General features: G+C 37.5%; 2 protein-coding genes across 2 annotated transcripts in view; one reads left to right on the top strand and one right to left on the bottom strand.

The window, feature by feature from the left end:
• Positions 1–25196, top strand: part of TBX21 (T-box transcription factor 21) — a gene marked incomplete at both ends in the record, with an annotated part of 46555 nt that overhangs the window by 5458 nt on the left and 15901 nt on the right. The window lies entirely within an intron of this gene.
• OSBPL7 (oxysterol binding protein like 7) overlaps positions 12469–25196 on the bottom strand; it is an 85935-nt gene continuing 73207 nt past the window's right edge. Inside the window, exons 24-25 of the mRNA XM_081343711.1 lie at positions 18051–18136; positions 12469–12907 (exon numbers count right to left, since the gene is read on the bottom strand). Of these exons, the coding sequence (XP_081199837.1) occupies positions 18071–18136 (66 nt within the window). The 3' untranslated portion in view covers positions 12469–12907; positions 18051–18070. The remainder of the gene's footprint in view (positions 12908–18050; positions 18137–25196) is intronic.

The raw sequence follows: 25196 nt of genomic DNA, 5'->3' as shown, positions 1-25196 counted from the left end.
ATTGTATAGAAGTTAGGCGATTGTACTGACTTGAAACAGACACACTATAAACAGGGTAAGATTGGAAATGAAATGAAGTCAGCAAATTTTATGCTCCTTGCTAATTCAAATGTGGCTAAATTCTAACAGGAACAGTGAAAGGTCTATACTGTACTGTACTGTACTGTACTGTACTATACTATACTATACTATACTATACTATACTATACTATACTATACTATACTATACTATAGTGGTTGCCTTAGGCAGTAATTTTGGGGTGCAGCAGCAAACTCATCCTGTCTATTTATTTATATAATTTTAATATTTAAAATATCAATTTGTATGTATTGTTTTTTAACTTTGTTGTATGCCGCCCAGAGTCTTTTGACTGTGAAATGGACAACTATAAAAACATGACAAAGTTGTTTGTTTGTCAAATTTAGGTAGTTGTCTGTATAATCAGGAAAACTCTGGGCTGTGAACAAAAAAACATGGATCTACTGCAAGGAGATTATTTTCAAGATATATATTTTTTCTTCTCAGTTATATAAGGCTACCAGATCAGAGCAGCAAAACTCTGACAGACCATTAGAGGGCAGCAAAGAGTTGCCATATTCTGTACTTTCCTCTGGCCACTGGATGAGGCTTATTCATTTCATTAGTGGAATATTATTTGTCCTTAAAACAGAATTCCAATCAGAAGATAATTTAGGTGAAATTCTCTCAATTAGTGTCTTGCATTTATTTAGTTAAGAGTTGGCAATGGGTATGTCTGAATGGCTTTTCTTGCATTGTCACCCTACTTTTCATAAGACAATAAATTCCAAGGTAAAGTGCGATTGCGGAGGTTCCTCCCATTGGTTTTTAATTCAAATTGGATATATGGGCTCTTGGGGCAGTGGACGTCAGTGAAAAAATATGTGCAATAGCAAATAATTATAGCCAACAGAAGTTTCTTCTGCTGACTCCAAGAAGGGAAATTCAGAACAAACTTTAAGGACCAGAAACAAACAAGTTAAATAAGTAATGCACAGGAAGTGGTGGAAAAAATGGTCAGGCTAAAACATCTGGAATAAGTGCAGATTTTACTGCACTTCTATCTGTCAAAGTGCACAGTACTTAAGGACTATCTAGTAATTCTGGTTTCTGAGAAAGGAGCATCTTTTCATAGACCAAAACTTTCTGATAACTGCCATCACCATCGTACCTACTGGTTACCCTTTCATGACATTGTGTTTAAATTTTAGAAATTGGAGGTGGAAGAGGGAGGCATTTCCTATGCACAAATTCAGTTTCTGCCTGTGTATAAGTCAAAGATTACACAGAAGAAAGGCTCTGTATTCTGAATAAACCAGAAAAAAAGATGTCCCTTTTGAAGCACAGATTTGAGAAGATGTTGGGGAGGAGAAATATAAGGTGGAACATACCAGAATTGTATTATTATAGTTCCATATTCAGTCAGATATTTGGGCCCTTTTATTCACCTTTCCAGTTGTTCTCAAGGACCTGGGAAAGGTAGGTGCCGTTCTTTGATGATGTTTAAAGTACTGTAGCATGATGTAAGCTGTTCCAAGTAAATCTGCCTTTTGCAAATGACTGATGGTGATTTTATCAATGCTGATGGTGTCCAAGCAATATTCCATACATTTTAGAATTGCACCCTATGTGACTATTGCTATTGGTATGATCGGTGCCATATTTGTCATAATTATTCTATTTCTATTTATAACTCTTTGTATTTTGTGATTTTCTGCAATTCTTTTGCTTCCATTCTGCTATCTTCAAATATTGCACTTTCCATTTTTTGTCTTTCTCATCAACAGTTGTTAACTCTTGGATGTTGTGTGGCTGTTGCTTGTCTGTTTGAATTCTGAAGTCCAGAATTCGCTGGACTTTAGGACTTTTGTGCAATCAAAAATAGTCTCTCTGTCCCTTTAGTCAACTTTCCTGCTATTAGCCATCACTAGCTATTTATTTGTCTGTTTGTTTATTAATTACATTTATACGGCACCCATCTCACAGAAAGTGCTCTTATCTGCTTTGCTTGGTGTATTGGCCATATGATAATTTGCCTTGCCATCCTCTTTTCCGTTCTTCATTTGGTTTTTCTTGTAGGCCAGTTGGCCTCTTTGGTATTCATGGTATTCTTTGTACTGTAAATTCAGTGCATCTTGTTCACTGTTAGATATTCTTCCAATGCCCTTTTTCTTCTTCAGCTGTTTGGTGTACTTCCCCACCTTGGCTCCTTGGTAAGTAGAATAATGTCACTGTGGGGATGAAGGGCACAATTCATTGTCCCTATTTTTAGTGTGTATAATTATTATATTATTATGTAATAGTGTATTATTATTTCATTTCATGAATGGCATCAGTAAGTAAAGAAGCAAAAAAAAAATTTCCTGACTTTTCTGTGTTTCAGTTCTACTTTTGTTTTAAGGAAATTTTCTTTGCACATCAACAAAGAACATGCTCTGGATATTCCTAGTGTACTTATTCAGAATGGGCTGTTAGAAATGATCGGGCCAACAGAATGTAGGTTGTTCAGATTTCCTCAATCTGGCACTATCTGAATGGGTTACTACTTTCAGAATTCCTAGAAGCACATTAGTCTGGAAGAGCATCTGACTGGAAGGTTTTGAGATTGGTTATTGATTAGGATAATGTTTTGCTGGGTTTTTTATGTCTTCACTAGACGAAAGGCCATTTCTGAGCATAATTCAATGAATTGCTACCCACTTTAAAAGTACTGCATAGTTTGGACATACTACCTTCTTCCACACGTATTTGCTCATTCAGTAAAATAATTTTCTGAGAGTCTATGATGACTACTTCCTTTAGAAATAGCAACAAGAGAAAGATTTGTTAGTAATAAGCACTCTGCATTCTCTCCTAGATATTATTTTTTCTTTTCACTTACTGCTTGTCCATTATTATTTTATTATTATTATTACTCTGGGTTGATTGTTTTACTTTTCTGAATTTTTGATATACAGTATTACCGTGGGATTTTAGTCATTTATAAATCTACATGTAATTATTCATTATTATTTTTATGATTATTAATTTGGATTTATTATTTTACTTTTCTGAGTTTTTACTAAGCAGTATACCTTGCGTTTCCAGTCACCTATAAATCCACATATAATTATTTCATGATGTTATTTCATGTTTAGAAAGCAAATTGTTACGACTTTTGGGAAATGATGTTACTTTCTCATTTTTAAATCTACCAGTACGAAGAGTTTTCTGGATAGATAAGCTTATAATAAGGCCTGAACTAATCAAGAATGAGAATGTCTAATTGGGGTTTCTTATTTTCTTAGAAAATAGCTAACTACTAAATAAAATTCTTTGAAAAATATTCAGGATTCATTTTTCTCACTCATAAATAACAACTGTTCAGCTTTTCCCATGCATACTGTGCAAGTGTTTGGATGGTATGCTATCACACACAAGGGCTTTCTGGAAGTAATTGGTCCCAACATCATTTTTTTAAAATTGCCACTGATTTGGGGGCAAACGTATCATTCAACAAAGTGTATAAAAGCATTCATTTATATTGCAACATTAACTCAATTAATTGTGCATTCTTTTTTGTAAATAAATGATAAAGAATTCTGGATGTATTGTTTTATGTAGCAAAATTAATTAGACTATTTTTAATAGCAATACTTTAAAAAATCTACAAGCATGGATTTTAAATCACCTCTGAAAAAGTGCTCAAATAGTTTTAACTGTGACCTGTCTGAAAAGTTTGAAACAGCATATAGTATGGTTTTTTCTGCTTTCTATATATGCAAACTAATACTTTTAATTAAACTAATACTTTTTAATTAAATAAATACATAAATTAATAAATCAAATAAATTAATTAATAAATACATAATAAACAATTGAAATTTAATAATAATTAATTGACCGATAATGACTTTTTGAACATGGGATAGTGCTTTAACTGTTAGCATACTATACCTATACATGTTATTTTATTTATTGCCATATTTTTTAAATATATAAATTTGTAAGATTTGAATAGTAAAAAACACTTCTGAAACTTTCTCATATTTTCCTGAAGCTAATATTTTATGCTGGGTAAGGAAATGAAACTCATGATACCACGTTGTGGATTTTATTATTAAGCATTGTAAAATCTACTGATTTTTTTCCGTTCATTAGGATTTTCCATGACATCATGAAATATTCCTTTTCAGATTAAAAAATAAGCTACATTTTGCACACATATAAGAGATAGCAGAAAAAATAAAGATAAGTGATACCGACTGGAGTTAAATAGCTGTAATATTGAGTATTAGCAGATTGTAATTCTAAATACTTCACTGTTTTAAAAAACATATATGCATGTTAAAAGATAGCATTTCAGGGAGAGGGTTCATCTATGTCTCTCTAATGTACTACATGTAGTCCTCGACTTAAAAACATTTATTTAATGATATGAAAAAAGTGACTTATGACTTGTTTTCACACTTACGACTCTTGCAGCTTTCCCACTGTCACGATACAACTTTGGCCACTTGGCAACTGGCATATATTTATGACAGAACCAAATGACCTCCATTTGTAACTTTTCCTGCCATTTTCCATAAAGCAAAGTCAATGCAGGAAGCCAGATTTGCTTAACGACCTCATGATTCACTTAACAACTGCAGCGATTATCTTAATAATTGTGGCAAAAAATGGTGTAAAATAAAGCACGAGTCACTTAACAACTGCCTCGCTTAGCAACAGAAATTTGGGGCTCAGTTGTGGCCATAAGTTGAGGACTACCGGTATGTTTTTAGCATAGGATGAGTTCCTTTGCTTATCCCCATTAAAAATTCAAATCTACCAACTTTTATCCTTGACTGCAAGAATAGCTGCATTTATACATGACTATGAATGGGTAGGCATTAGATTCTGGAAAATTGTCCCTTTGTAGAAAACAAACTAAATAAGTGGCTACCACCTCCCAATTATTTATGTAAAAGTGTTACTCCTTTACGAGAGGAAGTAAAAATGTGTAAATACAGCCATCTCTATATTTTTCCTGTTTGGCATCAATTGAAATAGGTCCACCTACAACTTCTGAAAGAAAATTTATTTATTTATTTATTATATTCACATACTGCTGTTATTTCAATTGGCTCCTGATCCAATCTTGGAACTCATTAAAGGTTACAAAGAAGAAGAGCATAGAAATCTGTAATGATGATGTAAGGTCAAGTGTGGGGACAGGATCTTGGAGAAAGGGAATAAGAAATGATGAAAGCCTGAAAAATCAATGGTCCTATACACTTAATGAAGCCTGTTAGAACGTAATCAAAATATAACAATGCTTAATTGTAAGAATTCCACAAAATATTAATATCCATTTAAGATCCTTTTAAATAACTGTGTAATAGCTTGATGGATAGAAGATTTAATTAGGGTGTGGCATAAAATGTCCCCCAGAATGTCCCTTTGCTGGTAGTTCATGTATCAAGAAAAATCTTGAGAGCCAAGTGGTGTAGTGATTAAAGTACTAGACTATTTTATTTTTTATTTTAATTTTAATCCCATTTATATCCCGCCCTTCTCCGAAGACTCAGGGCGGCTTACACTCTAAGCACAAATCAATGTGCTTAGCAATAGCCTTCATTCTATGTATATGCCTGCTTATTAGGGCTTTTGCCCCCCCCCAAGCGGCATTATTACAAAGTCAGCTTAATTGCCCCCAACAATCTGGGTCCTCATTTTACCTACCTCGGAAGGATGGAAGGCTGAGTCAACCTTGAGCCTGGTGGGATGCGAACCTGCACTAATTGCAGGCAGCTGGTGTTACTTAAGGAGGCATTAGCCCACTGCTCCACCAAGGCTCTGAATTTTCTTTGTTTTTTTCCCTTGAAGACATGTTGTGTTTTCAGTTCTGAAGAAATGAAGCTTCTTGGATGAGAAGCCGAAACATCTTCAAGGGAAAAACAACGAAAGTCCAGTTGTCTTTTGAAAAGCACTTGTAGGGCATACCTTTGTAATCCAATATAGACTCAGTCAACCAGCTCCTCTGTCATCATTGTCATCATCATCATTGGTAGCTAGCATGATGCTGATGTTGGACCTGTTCTGCCCTCCTCACTTGCATCTCTCTGGATGAATATTTGGGCTTTGTGGATCCTACCTACTCCTTCATTTTCACAGGGGGATACCATTCAATTCCTCCTCCAATACCATCCTAGTTTCCAACCTTGCCCTAGGATGGAAGGAAAGTGATTTGCAAATAGGACTGTTCCATTGTCTTTCTCTTCTTATTGTTGGCTGATGGGACTGAGATGGTCAGTTGCATTTTGTGGTTGTTAAAAGGAATACTTCAAAGCCTGATTTCCATGCCTCCATGCTTATGTGAATAAGAAGAAATGCAAGAGAAAAGAAGAAATGCTTAAGGCAGTGGTGAGAAAGAGACAAAGGGAGGAAAATTGGGAAAAGGGTAAGCAATATCAGGCTATTAGTCGAGACAACATTTTTCATCACTGTCAGAGAAGTGCCTTGGCCTGAGAATCATCTATTTAAACAGTGTTTCGTTTGCATTGCAATAGTTTATATACAGTATTTCTTTTAATCTGCAAGGTAATGTAAGACTAATAGGACTCCCTCTTTTCTGCCATATTATAGTTTTGCAAGGAAGTCTATTGTTGTAGGGTACTAATTTTCAGTGATCTCCCAAATGTTTTTTGGGGTTCTGAACCTATAATGCCTATTATACATACTCCTTTATGTTAAATGGGAACTTTTAAGATGTTTGTTATAATATCAGAATTGTTTTCTGATAGACTCAATAGAACAACTATTTTTTTTCAGAATGATGGAAACTGACATAGCAGCTTGATCTCAGAATTTTTGAGGGCTTTTCTACATTATGGTCTTAAGCTGTAGGGCAGGGGTGTCAAACTGTTGGCCTGCGGGCCGGATGCGTCATGACGAAACCACGCCCACCCCATTACCAGCAATGGGAAAAAAGTTCCGATACGTTGTGCGATGTCACATGACATCATGAGTTTGACATGTCTGCTGTAGGGGTTAGATGTATAAACCATCTGGAAATAAAGCCAAGAAAGTCCTTTCTGGATTTCAACCTCCATTTTGGTCACATTATGACCTGATGTTCTATGTTGTTCTATGCCTTTGATAATGAGATACTGATAATGACATACTCTTCATTATTTCTCCTGGACTGATTGGTAGCTTGGAAGGCAGGCAGGCAAGAAGGAGGGAAGGAAAGCCACAGTTTTAACTTGTTTCTTTGACTGGAAGATGAAAGTGGCAGAACTCTTTTTTTCACCTGGTCAAAATGAAAAAAAGGAAGTTCCCATCACAAAATAGGTTTTTATAAAGGGTTGTGGAATGCATGAACCAAAATGTAGAGGGATGGGGCACTCCTGCCATGGTGCACAGGGGCTAATTTGGGTGCAGATGTTTGCCTATAATGAAATGAAGCCCTGTCTGAGCTAGCACAAGTAAGACAAAAAAGATAGGTGGAGGCTGCCTGCCCAATGGATTGGCCATGGTTAAGGGAAGACCTTGTGGGTTCCTGTCTTTAAGAAGAAGAGAATAGCCTGGACTTGCATTAGGATAAGCTGGTCCTGTGGATCAACCCATAATGAATACCATTAAGACCCACCCAGAAAATAAGCCCTAGCCTGATTTTTTTGGCGTCTGTCTAATATACGCCCTACCCCCAAACAAGCCCTGGTTAAGAGCCCACTCACTCCGTTCCACCGTCTGGTTGCTCCCTGCCACAATGGACAGGAGAGCATGCATTGTACCAGTGCCGACACCATGAGGTGAGGAGAGGCAGATGGGGGGGTCGAGATGCCAATGACCTGGCTGCCCACCCGCCTCTTTCCTTTCATTCCCCTCCCAAGCCAGACTGCCATGCTACGGAGGATGGGTGGAGAGGCTCAGTTGCCTTACCTGGTCCCCCTCTGCCATTTCGGAGCCAGGGGGAAGTGATAGCAAAAGGCTCTTCCACCACTGCACAACAGCTTCGTCCTCTGCTGGAGGGACTTTCTTCAATCTGGGCCGCCCCCGCTTCACCCCGCAGATGATCTGCCCAGTGGCAGCCACCGCCTCCTTCTCTGCCAACTCTCTCATAGCTTGCACTGTGCCTGGGCAGCACAAGCCTCCCCAGCCACCTCCCTCCACCTGAAGCCACCTGCCTGCTCCCTCCCATAGTCTGCTTGCCCATGGACACAACTGCTTACAGGGCTTCCCAGGGCAGACTCTTGGGAGGCGAGGGCAGTGCCAGTGGAACACACCTTCAGGAGGTGAGGAGGAGAGTGGTGCGGACAGGCAGGGGAAGCTGAAGCACCAGGTGGCACAAGTCTTACCTGCCGCCTCCCTCCACCTACCATATTCTTTCATTTTGCAAGCAGACAAAGGCTTCCAGTCTCCATCAGTTCCCTATCTGGGTGAAAAGTGTTTGGGTGCCTATGGGGCACTTGGAAACAGAGCAAATTGTTCCTTTTCCCAGTGCCCCATTTAAAGCAGACGAAGCTGCCAGTCTTTCTCTGGACGAAAAGTGATTGGGTACCTATGGGGCACAAAATGCTCTGTTTCCAAGTACCCCATTTGCTAGCAGATGAAGCTTCCATTCTCCATCAATTCTCCCTCTGGGCGAAAAGCGTTTGGGCGCTCCTGACAGGTAGAAATTTTGTCAATGCATAGATTGTCTAAGAGCCACCAGAGATTTTTTGGTACCCACCCAGTGTGCCGATAACCATTGGGACCACCAGTTTATTCCATAATCTTTCAATTTCAATTTTCAGATTTTTGTACTTTGTGGCCTTCTCTGATTCATCATCATTATTATTCAATGCATTGCAGGTTCATATATGACTATTCTACACTGGTCTATAACTAATATTAAATATTATTTAAAAGAAACAGACCAAACAAAAGAGGAGGTGGAGTTGCTCTATATATAAGAAATAACTTTATCTCTACAGAAATAGAGCACAACAATGATGAAAACTGTAAACTTGAATGCATTTGGGTCAATATAAAAGGTGAAAAAAAATGACATTGCCATAGGTGCATACTATAAGCCGCCCAACCAAGCAGAGGAAATAGATGAACTTTTTGCTAGTCAGCTAACTAAGGTATGTAGGAAGCACATCACAATAGTAATGGGGGACTTTAATTACCCTGATATCAACTGGGAGACAAACTCTGCACTAAGTGGAAGATCAAACAGATTCCTGACAAACCTAGCAGACAATTTCCTCTCCCAAAAAGTAGAGAAGGGAACTAGGGGATTAGTCATATTGGATTTAATTCTTACTAACAGAGATGAAATGATAGAAAGTGTTGAAGCCACAGGAACCTTGGGGGGAAGTGATCATGCAATATTGGAATTCAACTTTCTGGAAGCAGAAGCAATAGAACACAGCCAAACTAGAGTCTTGGACTATAAAAGAGCTAATTTCAATAAACTTAGAGAGACCTTGGGAAGAATTCCATGGATGAGAATCCTAAAGGGGAAAACAACTCAAGAAGCTTGGGAAATTTTGAAAAGTGAGATAATAAAGGCCCAGTCTAGCACAATACCAACAAAGAAGAAAAACACCAGCTCTCAAAAGAAACCAGCATGGCTACATAAAGAACTCTCTGACAAATGGAAAGATAAAAAGGACAAGTATAAGAAGTGGAAAGAGGGGCACATAACTAAGGCAGAATATCAGCAAATAGCCCGTGCCTGCAAAGATGAAGTGAGGGAAGCTAAGGCTCAAAATGAACTAAGGCTTGCGACCAAAGTAAAAAATAACAAAAGCTTCTTTCAACATATAAAAAACAAGAAAAAAAGTTAAGGAAATGATAGGTCCATTAGTGGGGGAAAATGGCAAGAAGGTGACAAGCAACAGGGAGAAAGCAGAACTATTTAACTCATTTTTTGCATCTGTCTTTACACAAAGGGAAAAAAACAGTACAACCTACCAAAACCAGTGCCATAAAAAACAGAACAGAAATGCAAGTTAAGATAGGCAAGAAAATGGTAAGTGAGCACCTGTCCAGCCTAGACGGGTTCAAATCACGAGGACCAGATGGATTACACCCCAATGTTCTCAAGGAACTGGCAGACGTGATCTCAGAACCACTGAACTATATTTTTCAAAGATCCTGGAGCACTGGGGAACTACCAGAGGATTGGAAGAGAGCTGATGTAGTTCCCATCTTCAAAAAAGGGAAAAAATACATCCAGGAAACTAGAGACCTATCAGCCTGACCTCAATACCTGGGAAGATTCTGGAAAAGATAATCAAACAACAAATCAGCAAACACCTTGATGCAAACAAAGTCATCACTAAACGTCAACATGGGTTTGTCAAAAACAGATCGTGCCAGACAAATCTTATTACATTCTTTGACCAAGTGACAAAATTAGTGGACCAGAGGAAAGCTGTAGATATAATTTACTTCAGTAAGGCATTTGATAAAAGTAGATCACAACCTACTACTTGATAAGATAGAAAAATGTGGATGGATTCGTAGCTGGCTGACAGGCCGTACTCAGCATGTGGTCCTCAATGGAACTGCATCTACATGGAAGGAAGTGTGTAGTGGGGTGCCCCAGGGCTCTGTTCTGGGCCCAGTGCTCTTCAAAATCTTCATCAACAATTTGGACGAGGGGATAGATGGGGAACTCATCAAATTTGCAGATGACACCAAGCTGGCAGGAATAGCCAATACTCCAGAAGATAGGCTTAAAATACAGGAGGATCTGGACAGACTCGAACACTGGGCACTATCTAACAAAATGAAATTCGATGGTGAAAAAAGTAAGGTTCTACATTTAGGCAGGGAAAATCAAATGCACAGATATAGTATAGGTGGTACGTTGCTCAATAGTAGTAACTGTGAAAGGGATCTCTGAGTCCTAGTAGACAATCACTTCAATATGAGCCAGCAGTGTGCTGCGGCTGCCAAAATAGCCAACACAGTGCTAGGCTGCATTAATAGAGGGATAGAATCAAGATCACATGAAGTACTAATACCACTTTAAAATGCCTTGGTAAGGCCACACCTGGAATATTGTATCCAGTTTTGGTCACCATGATGTAAAAAAGATGTTGAGACTCTAGAAAGGGTACAGAGAAGGGCAACAAAGATGATTGGGGGACTGGAGGCTAAAACATATAGGGAACAGTTGTTGGAATTGGGTATGTGTAGTTTAATGAAGAGAATGGTGAGGGGTGACATGATAGCAGTGTTCCAATATCTTAGGGGCTACCACAAAGAAGAAGAAGTCAAGCTATTCTCCAAAGCACCTGAAAGCAAGACAAGAAGCAACTGATGGAAACTAGTCAAGGAGAGAAGCAACCTAGAACTAAGGAGAAACTTCCTGACAGTTAGAACAATTAACCAGTGGAACAACCTGCCTCCAAAAGTGGTGAATGCTCCAACACTGGAAGTTTTTAAGAAGAGACTGGACAGCCATTTGCCTGAAATAGTATAGGGTTTCCTGCCTGAACAGAGGGTTGGACTAGATGACCTCCAAGGTCCCTTCCAACTTACTTGTTATTATTATTTGATTTGACTGATTTTATGACTATTTAAATATATACATGGAAATTTAGACAGAATCAGTATAATTTAGACTGAAGCTCAAGACTTCTCACCACCATCAATATCCATTTTTATTAAGATAAATATGCAAATAGAATGAATAATAGGAGAGCTGCTAGCTAGACAAAAAGTTTCTCTTTTCTTATATCTTATTCTCTTTAAACCAAGTATTAACAGGGCCACATTTCAAATATAGGATTTTCATGGAAAAGGCAGGCTCATGACTACTTTTCTTCTGCTGGACTATAATTCATTCATTCATTCATTCTTTGATTAGGTCTGTATAAGAGGGAGAGAGACAGGTACCTCAGTCTATATATCAAGCAGATGACCCATTGGGATCCCCACATCAAAACAACTTACCTTATGTGCGGCCAGAATCTGAAAATAACATTTAACACAGCACAGTACTTAACCAAATGGTTCAGTTGAGATCTGCATATGTGGGACTGATTGGGATAGATTGCAGGAGTGATACTGATTTTATCATATTTTATCTATATCTTAAATTATTGTATTCTATTCCAATTTCATTTTAGGCTGTATTTTATCCCAATTGCATTTTATTTTATTCCAATTTCATTTTAAATTGTATTTTATCTAATTCCATTTTAAATTGCTTTTATCAAATTTTAGTAATTGTCTCTGGAACTTTGCACTTTGATATGGTCCAAGGGCTAATCAATCAATCAATAATTAGGTCTATATAAATTTGTCATGAATTTATCTTTTTCACTTTTACTCTATTCACTTTCTCATCACAGCATCTGTAAGGAACATCTTGCAGAGAGTCTTGAGGTTTTTTTCATGTTAGCATATTTCAACTATCAACAAAGAAGCATCTTCTATGTTTGAATGCAATTCTTTGTGTTTATTTGGGAGTAACTTCTTTTGATCTCTGTGACTTAAGTTTTGAAGCAACATATAATGATCAGTGTAATTTTTGCCCTCTTCTCTTTCTTTTTCATCATCTTTTTCCTTTTCTTGCCTCTAAATCACTTACTATTTTTCTGCTTGTTCACTTTGATGTTTTTATTTTGTTTTCTTACTGGATAATTGGTAACTGGCTTTAATGCCAAAAGGATAAATTTCAGTGTATGTTATCCAGTTAGAACCTTCATAATCAGATGAAATATCCTGCTGAATCTTGGCTGTTGTTCCTTCATGGCATGCTTAATAGTAACTGTTCTAGGAAACAGAATGATGGACTAGTTTAGGATTTTTAGTATCATGCAGAAGGCTGTTTTTAACATCAATTGTGTTCTTGATGACATTCTTTTCCTTCTTCAGTTGCAACCCATCCTCTCATCTTTCCTTCCTTACTGAATGCACCTAGAGTCACAAAATTGGAAGGAACCTCAATGTCATCTAAGTTGACATAGAAACAAAGTATGCATATAACACTTCTAATATTGTGAATGAAAACCTATTCTCAATTCAAAACTGATCTGGATATTATTGGCAACTTCTGTTTGCAAAATATACTAGATGTGATAACCCTGATATCTTTCATTCTTAGTTGTTTTTATCCTACTTTCTATAAGATTATTTTTCTCTCATCCTCTCATTATCTTCTTTTCTTAAGCCACAGAAAGAACGTCTCACTTTAATACTGTAACCAACCTGTTCCAAATGTGTCAAAAGTCTAAATGCATTAAAGTCACTGCATTTCCTGTGCACTCTTCAAGATTGTTGCAGTTGGAGAAAAGTCCTTCCCCCACCCTTTGCTTCAAGCTCTGGGTGGTTCACCAACATTAGAAGAAACAAGATGCCATTTTAAGAGAACTGGATCCCAAAACACAACAAAAGGTCCATATTTAAAGCTGAAACATTTTGCAATCTTCTCTAGCTAGGGATCCTATTCCTTTTGTACCACAGTGAATGCATTGACTATTCCAGGGCCAGCTTCAGTTCTAAAATGGTGGAACGAACTGTTCTATGCTATTATTTTTCTGAGCAAGAATTAGACAATCAAAACTCTGAGGGCTATGTGCAGCTCCACCCCTTCTTTTTGCTTCTTCCAGTGCCTCCCCTCACTTTTATAAAATTACAAGAGTTTCTTACCATTTTAGGATGGGAAATTCAGAAAACACTACAGTGTGTGCACTAAATTGATCTGTCTATGGAGATACTCAATCAGCCAGGTCACAGTTGTCCAAAAGGTGCTTTTTCAAAAAGGCAACTGGACTTTGTTTTTTTTTCTCATCCAAGCTTTTTCAGTTCAGTTCTTCAGAAGAAGTTTCTTGGATGAGAAGTGAAACATCATCAAGGGAAAAAAATCCAGTAGCCATTTGAAAAGGTACCTTTGGAACAATAAATTGTCTTGTTCCTCCCTGTATCCCGTGTTTTTAACCATGACAAAGTAAACTCCTTATACTATAGATTTTAAAACAGAATATTCTGGCTCTGTATGTGATGTAGCTTTACGAGCTATCCATCTTAGCCCCATGCATTGCAGCTCTCAGATTCCATCTTCAAGTGCCATAGCTTTTTATGACTGTTGTCCATGTGTCTTTTCAGGGTGGAATGTGGATCCTTTTAAAAAATTAATCCTTTTGCTCATTATGTGATCAAAGATTCTTTGAGTAGTATCTTTCCAATTTCTATCTATTTCTCTCTGTCTGTCTGTCTCTCTGTCTCTCTCTCTCTCTCTCTGTGTGTGTGTGTGTGTGTGTGTGTGTATGTGTGTATATATGATAGAAATATTAGTTAAGCAATGTCTGTTTTTCAATCAGCCTGTTTAAAGAGGCTTTCAGTGGATTCAGCCAAGGTCTTATCTGCTTCTTGTAACTGGGATCTTGAAAATCCCCTCTAGGGAGCCTCTCCTTGTGTGTTTATCTTGGATGCAGAGATAAGGGAAATGAACTTAACAGAATCATATAAGAAGCCTTACCTAGGCAGAGTAATGAGACATTCCAAGTCCAAGGAAGCAAGATAACATTTGAAAGCAAAATCAACATTCAGACAAAATGATTCAATGGGATATGAGGAGGGAAGGTCAAGCACTTGCAAGTTTTTGTTATTATAGCCTATGTCTGTGACCTTTGAACTGTGTATCCTGGCATTAGGTCGCTACACCAGGCTCACAGGATGTAGTGGGATATTTTACACTTTTTAAAATCTGGATGGGGAGGAACTGTATCTGATTCAATCCTTTCAAGACTGAGTGGTGTAAATGTTAGTGCCATTTGAACCATGGATAAAGTAGTACTTTCCCATTTAAGAATGGTGGACAATTTGTGGGTTTTCCTGGACTCATGGCTCTTCACAATGAGCAGGTGGAAGCTGTTGCCAGGAAAGCCTCTGCACAGACTCATCTGGTACATCAGATTTACCCAGATAGGGAAGTCCTCCAGATAGTCACTCATACCCTAGTCACCTCCCAGCTTACTGTAACACAGGATTGCTCTTGAAGATCATTCGAGAGCTTCCACTGATTCAGAATGCCTGGATAGCAATGGGCATGCCGAGATATGCCCATGTAATACCCTTGCTTTGAAAACTGCACTGGTTGCTGTTTGCTTCTGGGTATAATTCAAGTTATTGGGTATGACAGGTATTTGCTTAACTCATCCCATATAACACCATGTCATTTAGCTAGGATTATAACAGTCCCACATATCTGGAAAGTACCTGCTTGGGGAAAGCTACCTAAAGATACAAACTTTCCCCATAACCAAAGTAAAGCAAAACCATCCATCTTGTCTGTAGTTTCTCTTTAAATGAAATTTCTATCCAGAATTTCTACCCAATGTCTTTTTCTTCTCTTTTAATCACCTTTCTGATAAAGTAATTCCTGATATCTGAGAAGGCTGATATCTCTCCACCTGTAGGCATCTTCTACTCCTCCAACAGTTGGAAATTTAATTTGAGTCATTTCTCAATGAAAAAAATAAGCAGGTAATCCTCAATTTATAACTACTCATTCAGCAACCATTCAAAATTATGACTAAAAATTTTGGTTTTACAACTTGTGCCTGAAGTTTTATTTATTTATTCATTAGATTTTTATCCCATCCTTATTACTTTACAAGTAATTCAAGGTGATGAACATACATAACATACTCAGCCTTCCATCCTTCCGAGGTAGGTAAAATGAGGACCCAGACTGTTGGGGGCAATTAAGCTGACTTTGTAATAATGCCGCTTGGGGTGTGTGTGAAAGCCCTAATAAGCAGGCATATACATAGAATGAAGGCTACTGCTAAGCTTGTAAGCCGCCCTGAGTCTTCGGAGAAGGGCGGGATATAAATGGAATTAAAATAAAATAAAAAATAAAATAATATCCCTCTTCCTCCTACTAACCATGTAAGGTGGGTTAGGCCAGGGGAGAGTGATACGCCAAAGTCACCCAGTTGACTTTCATGACTAACATGGAACTAGACTTCATGATCTGCTGTTTTTTCCTAGGCTAACACCTTAACCACTATACCAAACTATCTCTTAGTTATGGCAATTGCAGCATCCTTTCAGTTACATGACCAAAATTTTGCAAATAAAACTATTTGGGTTCTGACCTAATTCAAATGTATTTTTCTGTATACCAATGTTGTACATTTTGAAATGAAACATGTTAGAGGAGCATTCAGATATGTGGACTGCGGCATGAAGTCTGACAGAGAAGATCCCACCAACAAAGAACTCCAGAAGTCCATTAAGGCCTGTTTAGTGTTCTTGCAAGGCTCCAAAATTCCAAGATTTGCAAAGCCCCTTTGTAGTCTGTAGCTAATATAAATTTGTTCTGCCCACTTGTGATACTTCAGAAATGAAATGCTTACAAAAAGAGGAGTGGTCAAAAATCTGCTCCTTTCCTTCTGCTTCAGCCATTAAAAGGCAGTAATACATAGATCTAAGCCTTGTAACTTGAAGTTATGTGGACATCAACCCTAACAATTTCCCAGCCAGAATCAAATAATCAATATGGACACTCCAACCATTGTTTTTTAGCAATTGCTTTGATTTTTTTGTGTTCCCTCCATAGATGTGTTTGCTATTTCTAACCATGCAGCTCACTGCAGTGAGTTATTTATTTATTTATTTATTTATTTATTATTTATTTATTTATTTATTTATTTTTGTCATATTTATGTAGTGTATATAGGAGGTGGTGACCCTTTGAGAGCAGTATGCAATAAAATTTCATTTTAATGTATGCCAATTAGTGTACATTCAAAGTGACATAAAGTTTTTATTCTATTCTATACATTAGCTATTAGATATATCTTGTTCTATTACAGACATGTCAAACACAAGGCCCGGGGGCCGGATCCGGCCCGCAAAGTGGTTTCATGCGGCCCACGAAGCCATCCTGGAAACAGTGAGGGAACGGCCCCCACTGTCTTGGCCCTGGCCCAGAGACCCTCCTTCTGCCAGAGACCCTCAGATCTGTCCCACTCCTGCACAGGCCCCCATAGGCACCCTTGATGCGAACGATGTAGAGCTGGCCACGCCCACCCAGTAGGCCACACCCACCCAGGCCATACCCACCCGGCCCCCTGAGGGCAACTGCAATGCTGATGCGGCGCTCAATGAAATTGAGTTTGACACCCCTGTTCTATTATATAGGAAGATCACAAGTAATTAGAACTAAAATTGTATAAAGATCTGAAAAAACAGATATTAGATATTAGAATATTTGTAACTAGTGAAATAAGGGATGCGGTGGCTCAGTGGGTTAGGACACTGAGCTTGTTGATCAGAAGGTCGGCAGTTTGGTGGATCGAATCCCGAGTGCCACGTAGCAGAGTGAGCGCCTGTTACTCGTCCCAGCTTCTGCCCACCTAGCAGTTCGAAAGCACGTAAAAATGCAAGTAGAAAAATAGGGACCACTACAGTGGGAAGGTAACAGCTTTCCGTGCTAGTCATGCCGGCCACATGACCACGGAGATGTCCTCGGACAAGCGCTGGCTCTTCGGCTTTGAAATGGAGATGAGCACCGGCCCCTAGAGTCGGAAACGACTAGCACGCATGTGCGGGGGAACCTTTACCTTTACCTAACTAGTGAAATGTTGAAAACATCCTCATTTATTTTTTGTTATTGCTTTTTGAAATATTACTGGTAGGATGATGGGGCAGTTGTAGAAACAGTTTCTGGACTTTGGTTTTCTGCTTCACCCCCTCTCCCCATTTTGAAGTCAATGACCAATGATGCAGACCCTCCTTTCCAGGATACATAATTTTGCTCCTTTAAACTCAAAGGTTTAATGAGGTTGGTGAGTGGTAGTGTGCTTATTGTGATAGAATCTGGGTCTGAATTACGAGAGGAAGGAATAAAGAGAAACACCAGCTTTGAAACATTGCTATGCAAGAACCAGTGGAGGAGGGATCCTCCCTAATTGCTTATCAGCATTTATCTAGATAGTTATGCAGAATATGCTTTAGTTTGACAAGATTTGTCTGTGAGCTAATATGCAATAAAGAAACTTCTTTGAGCTTTTACTCATATCATTCTTGGCTTTGCAGACCTGACACTTACAGATTTAATGAAGGATTGTTTTAGGGAAAGTGATTGAGGGATATCCTGAATTCCTTTCCCTCCTTGGCCTCCCAGTACAGTATTACCTGTGAATGGGAAAATAAACCAAAGATTATTCTCTCTAATGCATGGTGGAGGGAAAGTGAAAGACTTTGCTGAAGTTATGATCTTGATATTAGAGAAACTTGAATCAGTAATGTGATTACACATATGCACAAAACATACAGAGGGAGGGAGGGGGGGAGGGAGGGAGAGAGAGATGCATACTTATTCAGGGAGCATCAAAATTCCCATGTTCAAAAATATCCTAGCTGACAAGTTGGGATGCAGGATGGGACCGAAGTTGTAGGCAATCAACAGAATTTCCTCTTCTACTTCACCTGTCCAGACTGTCCACCCTCTGAAATATCCCTCCAGAGATCCGATTGGCACCATCCCATTGGCCTTTTGCAAGACCTTGAAGGTGTGGTTCTTTGCTTCAATCTGGAGCCCAAGATGTGTGAGGGAGCTTATCTTCTGCTTATGTTGTTTGTTGTTTATGATTCCTGCTATGCTATGGTTATGTTATGGTTTCATAGTTGTTTTTATTATCTAAATATTGTAATCCACCCAGAGTAATTTATTTGAGATGATTATATAAATCTAATAATAAACAATATTCATAAAAAGCCCCACAGGAAAACAGAAATTGGCAGAATTATTGACAATTATTTGAGATGATTATGTAAATCTAATAATAAACAATATTCATAAAAAGCCCCAAAGGAAAACAGAAATTGGCAGAATTATTGACAATTTCACATCTTTCTTACTATTTCCTCAAAAGTAAAAACTGCACAAAAATTATAATGCTAGAAGTAAATGATTGTGACTAGCAAGACTGAGAAATAAAATGGTGCTGGAGTAAGTAAACTGGTGCCTCTCCCAAAAGTCTTGAAAACAGTGGAAAGTACAGTCATATGAAATCCCTTCTCAGCAAAAGCAGCTGAAACACCTGTTCTTTGAGAATAAAAGCAGAAGAAACTACTGTACTGTCAGAACCTGTCTCTCTTTTCTAGAAAATATCAACAGGAGTGCCAGACGTTTTTTGTTTTTAAAAAAATAGGTTCCATTTTTTTCACAGAACTGCTAAGCACTTGTTCAACAAAAAGGTTCACTGCTCTTCTAGAAAAATGTGAAAATAAGAAACCCGGATAAAGCATAGCAGGCGTTTTCTGAAATACGGATTTACTGTCTAATTAAGCTCACAACCCAAGCCAAAATGGCCATGGAGGGCAATGCCCTGAGAACATGGCTGCAGGGTCTTTAAGAAGTCTAATAGGTGCTGAGCAATGCCCATTACTATCACTTCATTGGCAACTCTGTCACCAAGTGTTGTAAACTGTCCATATGGCAAAGTTTATGTTCAGAAAAGAGGAAAACAACTTTAACAGTGGGACAACTAAAGATGACTTTAGGACTAATGAGGGCTGGAGGTGAGATGGAATTTATCATGAAGGCATATCCCTTAAAAACATTGAAGTGCCTTTGAAGTTAGTGGGATGGGAGGATGAAGCGCTAGTATTCTTACAGATTAATAAAAGAGAATGTCTCTGCCCTAAGTCTTATAGGATGAATCATCAACAAGAGAAAGGGGTTGGGTGGAGAAATAAAAATCATTAGCCTGCTAATTTCCTTATATACAAACATAGACACAAACCCATGGAAAAGCTAAAATTTGTAACCTGTGTCATTCTGTATATATGCCTATTTGTATGTTGCCGAAAGCTGAAGAACAGAATTTTTTTTAAAATGATTTCATCTCTTTGTTGTAAGACAATGTTTGATTTTCATCATGAGGTTTCTGTTTGAGGTTTGTGACACAAACACAGCAACAAAAGACAACACTGAGAGTTAAAACTCTATAGTATTATATCTCAAACAGAAAAATCTTTTTCAGATTGTAAATGGGAATACCGTCTTTGGCACTGTTTAAGAGCCTGGTTGTCAGGAAAATTTAGATGGAATTCTCATATCTTTGTAATAGGAATGGGTGGGCCTCTTTTTCCTGTCAAAGGCTGCATTCATTTTGTGATCAGAGATTGGAAACCTTGTGGTAGGCAGGGTTGAAACAAACAAACAAAGTTAGGACCATAAAATGTGGAGATGTGACTGTCCCGGTGAGATGCAGATAGAGTGGGCATGTCAAACTGCCAACTCACAGGCCAGATGTGTCATGCCGAAACTGCGTCTACCCCATTGCCGGCAATGGGGGAAAAGTCCCGATATGTTGCGTGACATCACGCAATATCGCGAGTTTGACATGCCTGAGATAGAGGGTGATATTATGCTATTTTCATTTCATCATCCAATTTTCTTTTTGAAAATAGGAGCCAAAACTGATCCTTAAAGAAATATTTGTACATATCATAATAACAGACAGAAGATTAACTTTGCTATCTCTACTCTACTCTACTATCTCTACTCTAAACAACTATTCTAAAAAAATGCAAATTCTTTATTACTAAGATTAAATAAAAACCCATCTCTTTAAGGAAGCGGGCCTAGCCTGATGGGATGGGGTGGGATTGTTATTATGACTTTAATTTTAAATTTGTATTATGGGCACTGTTTAATCATGTTTTTAATAATTTTAATTTTTTTGTATCTGTTTTTATGTATTGCCCTGTTAACCGCCCTGAGTCTCTTGAGAGAAGGGCGGTATATAAATTAAATAAATAAATAAATAAATAAATAAATAAATAAATAAATAAATAAATAAATAAATAAATAAATAAATAAATAAATAAAATCTGCAAAACAGAGCAGTTACAGGGTAATAATAAAGAATAAAATACAGGTAGCCCTTGTTTAGCCAATTAGCAAAAATTCAGAATTATGGCAGTGATGAAAAAGTAATATTATGATCAATCTTTGCACTTACAACCTTCATAGGTCTGTAAATCAAAGAAAAGCTGAAGTAAGATCCTAACTAAGCGCAGGCAAAGTTTCACTTAGTGTCTGCTTTACTTAATGACCAAATTGCCAGTCTCAATTGTGGTTGCTAAATGAGGCCTATCTATAAAACATATCCGATAAAATATCTACAGTCATACTTGCACTATCTTACAATCAGCAAAATATGAACCGCAAGCTATTTTCAATGGAACATGGAAGTTTTTCTGCTAAAAATATTAAGAAGTAGGACAATTAACCAGCAGCCTCCATCAATACAATTAATAACAAATTACAGTAAACCCATTGAAGCAGCTGGGACTGGATGAAAAAGTCCCGAGGAAGGAAGCAATGGGTTTAGTGTAAACACCTGGACAATCAGGAACACTGTAGTGCTTATTAGGATTGACATTTCACCGTCCTTTACTCTTGGTTTCCAGTGGACATCAGAAGAGATTCATTTCTATATTAATCTAAGACCATATCTGGAATGTCCCTAGTTTACACATTCCTAAATTAACTTTCAACTGCAGCCTATAGAGCTATAAGACTTGAGAATTTTTAAATATATACCGGTATATATATTCTTCCCTTCTAAATCTCCTGTCTGTAGTATTTGTACTCAAGGAAGATTTATGGAGAACTTTAAAAAAAGTCTTACACATATTTTTCTGTTATTTCAGTTGATCACAATAAATCTACTATTCAATATAGTTGTTTGTTTAGAAACAGTTGTAAAACATGGAATAGTGGTGAAATGTAGAAGAGAAGATTCACAATTGCTAATAATATATCATAGTCAACTACAGGATGGGAGGCATAAGGTGATTAACCTTAGAACATAAATTACCTAGCCTCTCTAAAGGTAGAAACTGAAACCAAAAAAATTCGTTTTGGTCATTAACCAGCAAAATAGAAAATGATTTCTCTTGTTTGCTGTGACAGTATAAATTTTATCAGATCCATGGTTCTGAAAAGGAAAAATAAAAGGGGGCATTATAGAGGGCTGAATTAACAGAATGAATGCCATCTGTGAAAACAAGTTTCAGTTTAGCAAAGTTTTGGAGTAGACATTGAATGTCTCTCAATCTCAGTTCTCTCACTTTTACGTTAGACATAAGAAAAATCAGTTGTATAAAATTGTGTAAAATTTAAATCCACAGAATGTGTTATCATTTTGAGCAGTGGTTACAACACCTGCAGAGTTTTGCATTTGCAACTGGGAGGAAGATGGGATTGAAGATAAGAGGAATTGTACTCACTGTCTCTTGAGTGGTTAATGTGGGCCATGTAACCTTCTCCCAGCAACGTTAGCTCAGGAAGTAAGCAGCCCACCACACAATCCGCTCAATTGTTTTGGTTGTTTTGTCAAGGTGGAGAGAACGAGTTTCAGCTCCCCTTCTAAAAGTCAATCAGGGCACACTGAATCCCCATCACAGGTATGGGTCCATCAAAGTGTTGTAGATTGTGGCAAGAATCAGAAAAGGCAAATAACTTAAGTGACAAAGAAGACAAAAATTATGATCTATTTACATAGGAAAGGCCTTTCCAAGATCCTCCTTCCCATAATGTTTCTTCATAATTGTTTGCTAGAGGAAAATAACCCTACTTATTATAAACAAAGTGATATCCCCACCAAAGATTTTTTAAAAATCCAGTATCTGTGTTTATTTACATACACACACACACACACACACACACACACACACACACACAATTCCAAGAACTCAGGTTGACTTATATGATTCTTAACCTTCCTAATTCATCTTTACAATTATCCTGTGATAAAAATTAGGTGAAGCCAGCTGGATGAATTTCAAGCAGTTATATTCTCTCAGCTCTAGAAAGGAAACAATGGCAAGTCACTTTTGAAATATTGCAAATAAAATTGTAAAGATTAATCCAGGAAGTCTCCAGGAGTCAACAATGACTTGAAGGTACTAAAAATAGTTGAGTTCAGTCAATACAATTCAACTAGTTATACATATTTTTCATATTTTCTTGGCTCTAGTTGGATTCTATATTGCATAATAGATATATCACAAATGGGATCCATAGCCCAATGTATTCCATTGGGCTATAATCTACTAATTAATCAACAGCCATTCTAACACAGAAACAAAATTAACAAGACTGGGTGTGTTATGTGAAAGCTGCCCCAAAGTCTTTATCTTACCTTATGAAGCATGTTATGTGAATCCAGCTTTTGCCTAACCCAAAGATTCATGACTTGAATCTGTGTCTTCCTACTGTCAATCCAAAATAATATGACTTTGCCGAGATCCCTAATAGTGCAGAAATTCTCCCAAAACTGGCATTTACAGGCTGACAGTTCAAATGCAAATGGAAAAGAGGGTGCTTGGAGTGAAATATTTTATTTCAATAGATCTGCAATAGCCCATTCACACTTCAAATTGAGTACGTCTGCCAAATAATTTCTTAGACTCAAATTGCTCCAATATGTTGTAATTGTAACTCTTTTTGACCATGAGAATTGTACACCCAACACATCTAGGGATCCCAAGTGAAGGAAGCCTACTTTTACCTTGTTACACTTTGTGACAAGGGAGCAGCAATCTTTGAAATAGAAAGATGAGAGAGCGAGAGAGCGCTTCCATATTATTATTGTTTTCTCAAATTCTCACAAAAGGTCATCTACTATGTCACAATCTGCAATCTTTTCACTTCTGCCAACCAGAAATGCTGAGAAAAAGGAATGAAAATCATGGCTGCATCCTGAGCTGCTATACGTTTCACAGCAGCTTTCCACACTATACCACCCTATATCTCCTTTATCATGCTTCACTTGAAAATGAAAGAGAAAACGAGATGAAAACACAACTATAAATAAGTAGCTTGGCCTTTTTGTCATGGTTCGCCAAAGTCAAAAGAATCTGAAATAGAGAAATCTTATCAAGTCTGGCTAGATTGCTGAGGTGGAGTCATTCAGCCAGTATTCAGCCAGAATTTTCCTTGTAGGGACTCTTCTACCTTCCATCAATTTAGCTTTGAACATAATTTACTATATTTATTGATAGCGACATTATCAGCAGTTCAGCATGCAGTAGGTTGGTGGCCCTTTATAGGAATATTTGCAGATTTATGGTTATTTATCAAGTTTGTATGCCCATTGACCTCCATTGACCCAAGTGCAAGGTTGCAGTCTTGACAAGATCTCTTGTGTCCTTTCATGGACTTGCAACATATTTTAAGATAGTTGGATGTGGCTCCCAAATTTAACAGGGGATGAGAAAACTGACTTCTAAATATTTTCTTTCTTTTGAATTGAAGCAAAATTTCCAATTATGTATATCAACTTCAAATTCAATAATACCAAACTATGACTTGCAACTATGGTTAAATATCAGAATGCAATTTTCATATATAGTATTAGAAATGTTATAAGTGGGGCATGTGTTTCTTTCACCTTTACCTTATTTGTATGATATTTAGATACTCTTAATATACTCTTTGCAATAACTTCAAAAATTCTGCACAATCATTCTAGCTATATGACTCCTTTGGATCGATTGTAGGGGGGAATGACTTGACATATTTGTGAGTTCATACCCCAACAACATTTTAAAAAAACAATTGCTAAGAGTTTAGTTGGAGTCAATGGGAATGTAAAACTCTTCCCATGTTTCTTTGGTGTCCTTCCACTACTTTGAAGATTCTACAGGTATAATTGTGCAGGTTGACAGATCTTTCACTTGTAAGTATTGTTGCCCATTTAATGGCTTAAGAGGAAAGAGACAAGTTAGTAAAACACTCCCACTATAGAGTAATGCTTGTGAAGTTGACAGATTTTGCTGAAATAGATAAATTAACTTCTTTGACTAGAGATAAGATATTATCTTTATTTCTTGCTGACTTCTTTCAGATTTGTGATTTATGGTTTTGATTATTAGACAGGAAAAGATATAGAAAGAACAGTAATGTGATGTAACTTTAGAGAGATAAAAACATATTCATATTTACAACTGTCATGGAAAATATCGGAAACCATTTTTTTATGTTTTCCTTTTCCTCCTTTTCTATTTTTCTTTAACTTTTATTCCTTTAATTTTTATTTTTTTTCCTTATGGAATACTAGTTTGTGTTAGATTTTATCTTCTAATTCAGGGGTGTCAAACTCAATTTCGTTAAGGGCTGCATCAACATTGTGGTTGCCCTCAGGGGGGCCAGATGAGTGTGGCTGGGATGGGTGTG

The sequence above is a fragment of the Vipera berus genome (assembly GCF_964194415.1).
Source record: "Vipera berus genome assembly, chromosome: Z".
NCBI classification, from domain to species: Eukaryota; Metazoa; Chordata; class Lepidosauria; order Squamata; family Viperidae; genus Vipera; species Vipera berus.
This window is presented reverse-complemented; position numbering and strand designations above follow the sequence as displayed.